This window comes from Silene latifolia, chromosome 6 (genome assembly GCF_048544455.1).
Source record: "Silene latifolia isolate original U9 population chromosome 6, ASM4854445v1, whole genome shotgun sequence".
Lineage (NCBI taxonomy): Eukaryota > Viridiplantae > Streptophyta > Magnoliopsida > Caryophyllales > Caryophyllaceae > Silene > Silene latifolia.
The window spans coordinates 109,368,942-109,376,550 of NC_133531.1; the positions used below are offsets into that span (position 1 = coordinate 109,368,942).

At 36.8% G+C, this 7,609-nt stretch overlaps 1 protein-coding gene across 1 annotated transcript; it reads right to left on the bottom strand.

Annotated features, from left to right (window-relative positions):
- Window positions 1–634: 634 nt before the first annotated feature.
- On the bottom strand, window positions 635–1,900 carry LOC141588462 (F-box/kelch-repeat protein At3g23880-like). Its single transcript, XM_074409905.1, has one exon. The coding sequence runs from the start codon at window positions 1,898–1,900 to the stop codon at window positions 635–637; it is 1,266 nt and encodes a 421-aa protein (XP_074266006.1).
- Between the last annotated feature and the right edge of the window lie 5,709 nt (window positions 1,901–7,609).

Here is a 7,609-nt window from a genome sequence, read left to right on the forward strand (position 1 = left end):
AACAAATCAATTTTTAATGTAAAGATGTTGGAATGTTGCTCTTGACTACATCAAACTGGTTGTTTGAATGCATAAATAACGATTCGTTTTGTTGTAGATTTGGTTTATGTCGAGTCGAGGAAAGTTTCAAGACTTTGTTTCAACCAATTTCCAGTTGATTCAGTCGGATTAATTTACCAGTTCTGCTCTCAGGCTAGAGTTGTTCTCTATAATAGCTACAGAGTTTCTTGTTCTTCAAATGACCATTCTAACAAGTAACAAGGAACGTCAATTGAAAAATCCTGCAGTTTTTTTTTTTTTTTTTTTTTTTTTTTTTTATCTGTGATGTGAAATGATTAAGTGTATCATATTTGCGATGTAGACTATAGCAAGGATCAAGCAAGAGGGGATCAACGCTATTTACATCATTAAATTTTGATAAGAAAGATTACAAAAGTTGCATAAATTTTGTTACATTTTTGAGTTTTCTTACAAAAGAGCAACTTGTATGTGGATATACTCCGTACATTGAATGAGAATTGAAATGATCAGTGAAGGGATACGGTGTTGTAGGTGCATTCGTTCCGATTTCATTATATGTACACAGAGTTTAGATAGATAGAGTAAACATCTAGTAGAATTTGGAGCAAATATATCAAGGTTGATATAGGGGACCAAATAGCTTAGCACCGGGAAGCCTAACAAGGCTCTCCCTGACAAAATAAGGTCGACGACCGTAAACATTGGGAATTTCAGACTTAACAATTGCATTATTCATCCAATCATAACAAAAAAGCGTGTATGAATCACGACGCCTCCTAAGCAACACCTCACTTCGACCTTTTCCCCTATAAGTGACCGGGATCACTCCACCTGGTACTTCAATCAGGGTAAGAAAGCCCGCCATTCTAAGCAACGATTCATTGAATGGTTTGTTGATAGGGACAACTCCCCCGTTTGGATCATCCCCAATGTTAAACCTCAACATTTTAATCCACGATTCATTTACACCATACTCTTTCATTATCCACAAATCGAAAAATGAATTCACTGTATCTACAAACGAAGTAAACAAGCTATTGTTCAGAACCCCCACGTCGAGGAAATAACCCGTCGAGTTACAATCATAATAATAATAGTATGGGAAGTGCAGGTCTTCTCCCCATTTTTCACTGATGACATTGAAACAACCAATCGATCTTTTATGCTCGGACTGATTCAAGAATATCCAATGCAGTAAATGGTTGTTGATTAGCAAACCATTGAACCATGAGTACGGTTCTTCCATAAAATCTGAAGTGAATAATTGATCAACGACTCTCCACGATTTTAAATTCACACTATAGATCGATGTAACTCGCCAACTACCAAAAGTGTTGTGCTTGTCGGAGACTACCACAATTTTGTAATCATCATTACTGTCATCATAACCGAACCCAATATTTCCCCTGACGACGTTTGTGTCCGTTGATTGGAACTCGATGTAGGTTCGAGTGGTGGGATTGAGCAAAACGAGAGGGAGAAGGTTGTTGATGTAGGGGTCAACTACGATAAGGAGGAGGCCGTTGCAGGAGCCGACAACAAAGGGGCTGCCTGAAGGCCAACAGAATGTAATGGAGGGAGCAGAGGAATGTGAATGGAGGTCGTAGATATCCATGGTGCAAACGCTGCCTTTAGTAACGAGGAGACGATTGTCAGAGGATAGAGAATGGCGGAGGTGGAGGCGGATGAACTCACGGGACGATATAAGGACGTTGAATGATTTACAGACAGCTTTGAAGCGCATAAGGGACTTATATGGGAGTTTTGGAAGGATTTCGGCCTGGATGATGTCGATGGTTAGATCAGATATTGGTGGTTCTATTGGTTGTACCGACAGCAACGACAAGTCATCGATGACATCCATAAGCTTTGCCGCCATTGAAGATATCAAAACTTGGGAAAAAAAAATAGGCGAGGTAAATGTTTTGGGTTATTCTTGTCAAGTTTTAAGCATTTCAATAGACTTCTCCAAGTCTCCCATATATGCTGACCACCAACTTTCGACCTAAATGTTTTGGCTGACTTATCAATATATCATCAGAGAGATTTGGTATTATTTCCTCCGAAAAAATGTAAGAAAAAAAAGATGACCTGTATATTCATGGTAAGTCGTGGAATTATTCTGTTTTCCTCATTACTATTCATGTCTTCCTAATAAATTGCGGGGAGTTCATGACGCGTCACCCCGAGGACAAAACCCCAAGTAATAATCTCTTATTTACTAAATGAATAAGTGAACTCACAAATTTTTCCTCCAAAAAGCATCTTTTTAAATAAGAAAGCTATTGATAATTTAATTATATTCACTAATAAATGTAATTGATAATTAAGAAATGTAATTTCATTATATAATTATTTTCATTAAAGTTAATCTTTTCTTCAAATTATATAATTTTCACTAAACACTAAACTATAATATTTTATTTAAAGTATAAATAATATAAAATTTTAAACTATTAAATCTTTTATTAATTTAATATAAAATTTTAAACTATTAAATCTTTTATTATTTCTATTATTTAAGAATGACTTGACTCATACTATTCATGCTTTCTATAAACAAAAATATAAATTGTTTTGATTACTTTTATAACAAAAAAAAAATTGAGGGAATTTATAAAATGGAATCACTAGCTTTGTGGCATAAAAAATACCTTTTAAAAAAAATACATTCCAGCACATTACTCAATTCTCTTGAATTGATTTTTAGTTTTTTTTTTATTGTTTTTTTATTTGCTCGAAACAAAATACAATAACGAGATAAACGAACAATTAATGAGATACCACTATTATATCATAGTTCAATTTTACTCAGTTTTCATGGTTACAGTTCAATTTTTTTTTTCCCATATCAAAATATAATGACGTAAAATATGAAAAATTAATGGGGTATTAATTTAGCATGATTAAGTAATACAAAAATAAACACTCTAATAATACCGCACATTCATTGCGCGAAATCTAAACTAGTAATGACACTCTTTGTTCTGCGTACTAAAGAGAAAAAGCTAACTCATACACCAAACACCAGATTATTTTTTTGGGTAAAATATAGGAATATTATTTTATCCTTACAAATACCAAATCTTGTCATACATGACATAGTTATGTCCTTAAAAAACTAAAAATTCATAAGATATAAATTTAAACATAAATTCTCATTTAAGATAGTCACTATCCGGAATCCGTTTTCAAAATGAGCGATTTTCACTAATTATTTAATGATATGGATCGAGTCTCAAATTAATTGTCGAAAATGGGTCCACGTAGGCTTGGTATTGACGAAGCTATTGTGAGGGTCAAGTCGCCAGGGCGGTTGGCGACTAAGCTCGAAGTCAAATTTTGCGGATCCCCTCCTCTTCCCAGTTTCATTCATCCCAAAATCAGAGTTGGCGTCAAGTCGCCAGGGCGGTTGGCGACTAAGCTCGAGGTCGCCAGCCGAGTTGGCGTTTTGTCTCTCAACGGTATTGGTCGCTGACCGAGATGACGACTTAGATCGAACCTAGTTTCGGGTATGACGTGGACCCATTTTAGGTAATTAATTTGAGACTCCACCCACTTCGTTAAATAATTAAGGAAATTGTCTATGGTGGTAAAATTTAAGATGAGTTAAATATATACCGAATCACATTACAAGTTGCATAGAAAATGGCAAAATTTGTCTTTATTGCGACCATATGGTAGTCTTTGACCCATTTTAAGATTTAAGACAAATTTTTTAATTGTATTTGTAGTTACACTCATAGAAAATTGATTTTTTTAATTGTGTTTGCAGTTAAGAAATTATGTTTTTAGTACTTTAAACTACAAACTCAATTAAAAATCATTTTCTATAATTTTTAAAACATTTAAAATTAAAATAATTATTAAAAAAGCTTTATTTTTATAAAATTGTCAATATAACCAATGTATACATTGAATCTGATTAAAATATCAATTTTAGATATATTTTAATTTTAAAAAAATATACTCCCTCCTATTCTTAATAACCCTCCCCTTTCATGAAGGGCACGGGAATTAAGGGAGGAGAGTATTATATGGTAAAGTATTGTAGTGGGGTAGGAGATTGGAGAGAGGGAAGGAATTGTGTGTTTAGAATAAGTATTGTTATGGGGTAAGGTGATTAAAATAAGTATTGTTGTAGGGTAAGGTGATTAAAATAAGATAAAGTATGAGTATTGTGGGGTATTGTTGTGGGGTGAGGTGATTAAAATAAATATAAAAGTTTGTCAAATAAGGAAATAGGGAGAGTATTGTGAATAGACGAAAAAGGAAATAGGGAGAGTTATTTAGAATAGGAGGGAGTATTTTTTTTTTATTTAAATAATGGTAAAACAAGGCGTTAGAAAATATTTTTTGACCCGTATTTTTTACTCTAACCCGACCCGTGACCCGTGACCCGTTTAACCAGATCTATATTTAATACGACCCGTATGACCCGGTCCGGGACCTGACTCGCCCGACCCATTTAACAAGTCTAACTATAAAAACAAAGGATTTGGAAGGACATCATTGGTTAATAATAGCACAAAATCTCATTTGTGACCAACAATATCCGTCACTCTGGAGTAACGGATACCATTTTACCTCACAAAGTACCCACTTTTTCCCTCTCTGCAACACTATTCATGTGATCCCGTTTCTCCACTAACCCATTTTGTTACCATTTTAACTTACAAAATATCCGCCACAAATGGTGACCCGTCACAAGGGAGACCAATTGTAATAACAATAAGTCTTGCTTGTGACGGGTCGGATCTTGCGACGGGTATTTTGTGAGTGGAAATGGGTAGAGGGGACAAGGTGGGCACCCACACCATGTGCTCCTTCTCTCACCCCCTATGGGTTTTTGTGATAACATATGATCTCTGTCTTGTTTGTGATGATACTCCTCCGTCACAAATAAGAATTTGTGTTGTAATAATAGTTGGAGAACAAACGTTAAATACATTATACGGGTCGAAACCATAATCAACTAATTGCTTACATTTACTCTTATTTTCTTTTGTAAATAGAACAAACGTTAAATAATGGCTGAGATAGATAAAGTACAATAGTTTTCAAATACTCCCTTACAATTATGTAAAATACACGCACAAAAAGAATAGATCACCATTCACCCCAGGAAAGTAAGATGCTAAAAAAAGCAAATATCTCACAGTCACAACCTTAAACAATTTAACTCTCTACAAACTCCTTCTCTCTAGAAACCCCAATTTAATTAATCTCTGCTACCACCTCGTTTTACCCAGGCAACTGTTCAATTTGATCCCAATTAATCCTTATTTACCCAGGCAAAACCCCAAATTATCAAGTTTTCTTTTAAATCAAAGTCTCGCTTTGAAGGCCGTCTTTGTTCATTTCCCCACAAGTCCTTCTTTGTTGGCTTATCTATTCAGCATTGGATTTGTTGTTGTGGTCCGATCGTCTCCCTCGTCTGTCCCTTTGTTCCTGTTGTTCTTGTCGGTGCTTGCATGCAGTCAGGGGAGGTGTCTCCCCTTCCCCTCGCCCCTTCCCCCACCTCCCCTGGTATGTTCTCATCTCTGGTAACGAGATGATGGATCATCGGATGTTTTTGGTGGGCTTGCTGGTCCTCCACCCTCTTGTATGGTGGATTATGAGATCGTTTTGGAGTTCCCCTCCCCCTCGCCCCTTCCCCCTCCTTTTGATCTCTTCTCTGATACACCTGGCTGGTGCTCCTTTCGGTTACCATCACTTTCATTTGCTGCATGTCTCCAATCAAATGGTGGTGTCGTGTTTTATGGGTCTGCTTGTGTTTGTCGGGCTTGACATAGGTTTTTGCTTTTAGATTGCTGAAGGGCTGGTGGGTTTTCTGCCTTCGTTCTCTGTTAAGTGTGTTCTTTCTGGGTAGGTTTGGTCTTAATCAGGGGTTGTTGAACTGGGTTGATCAAGTCGGGTTGGTTGATGGTGATGGCGAGGTTGGATGTTGTGGTTTTATTTCCGTATTTAATATCTATGAAGTGCTTGGCTTGGAATTGTAGGGGTCTTAATAATCCGCTCGCCCCTACAATTTCTAAACTTAGAGCGTTATTTCGCAATAATAATATGTATGATATTTTATTTCTGTCGGAAACTAAGTGTGATGTCGATGGAGTTTCTTCTCTGTTTCGTCATTTTGGCTTTTCTGAATCTGTGGGCGTTAATGCCATGGGTTCGAAGGGGGGTTTGTGGGTCGGATGGAAGTCTAATTGGTGTATTAGATGCATCTCCAAGTGTAACAACTATATAATCCTTCAGATTACTGAATGTAGTGATAGAATTTGGTACATGTGCTGTGTTTATGGGGAGCCAAAGAGGAAGAAAAGACTGCGTATTTGGCTTGATCTTGAGCAGCAAATTTGTAACCTTGACTCTCATTACATCTTAATTGGCGACTTCAACCAAGTGGAATTCACAAGCGACAAATTGGGAGGTTCTACTAGTAATATATACGGTGCGTCTGACTTCTCCGAGTGGAAAGCTCGAAATTTACTTTCTGATATTGCTTTTAAGGGTCCGAAATTCACATGGTGTAACAATAGAAAGGGGTGTGCTCGAATTTACGAGAGAATTGATAAAGGCCTGGCATCTTCTAAATGGTATTCGTTATTTCCTCTGACTGGTATCAAGCATCTCCCCATCCAATGCTCCGATCATGCGCCTATTATTCTAGATACAGATTTCTTTGCGCCTCATAGAAGACGTCCCTATAAACTTGATGCTTGGAGTTTCGATTACGAAGAGTGTGTGGATATTGTTAAACAGAAATGGTTCGGGAGGGACAAAGGCTCCCCTTCATTTAAACTTACTTTGAAGCTTAAGAGAATTAGACTTGCTTTTATGGCTTGGACATGTAATAAAAGAAAGGAATGGCACAAGGCATGGAGCGATTTTGATGACATCTTAGAGCGCGACTTAGAACGAATCTTTGAGGGGAATGATGAGATCGATTATGAAACCCATCATGCTGACTTCGTTGAGTTCTCAAATGCTGCCACTTTGTTTTGGAAGCAAAGAGCAAAAATAAAATGGATTAAAGATGGTGACGCATGCACGAGATTTTTCTTCAACACTGTTAAGGGGAGATCTAATAAAAATGCAGTTATTGGCCTTAAGATGAATGATGGGTCGTGGAGTTTCGACAATGGTGAAATTAGGGCCTCTTTTGAGAGCTACTTCAAAAACATTTTTGAATCCAATATTGTCCATGAACCTTATGAAAATTTTGTTGATGCTCACCGCCAGTTATTTGAGTCTCTTGAGTTTACTTTGGATGACGATGCGAGAGACAACCTTAGCAAACCGTTCTCAAGGAAAGAAGTTAGATCTGCTGTTTTCCAAATGGGTGGGTTCAAATCTCCGGGACCGGACGGTATTCCTGCTCTTTTCTTTCAAAGATATTGGTCTCATATTAAGAACGATGTTACTGATGCAGTTCTCTCTATGCTTAACTCTGGTAACATTTTAAGGGATCTTAACAGAACGTCTATTGTGCTTATTCCTAAGTCAGAGGCGCCAGAATTAGTGACAGACTATAGACCGATTAGTCTGTGCAACGTAGCAATGAAAATTGTTACAAAATGTATTA

Bases quoted from the DNA above. Each gene is read 5' to 3' on its own strand.
- LOC141588462 (XM_074409905.1), bottom strand. From the start codon at position 1,900: ATGGCGGCAAAGCTTATGGATGTCATCGATGACTTGTCGTTGCTGTCG.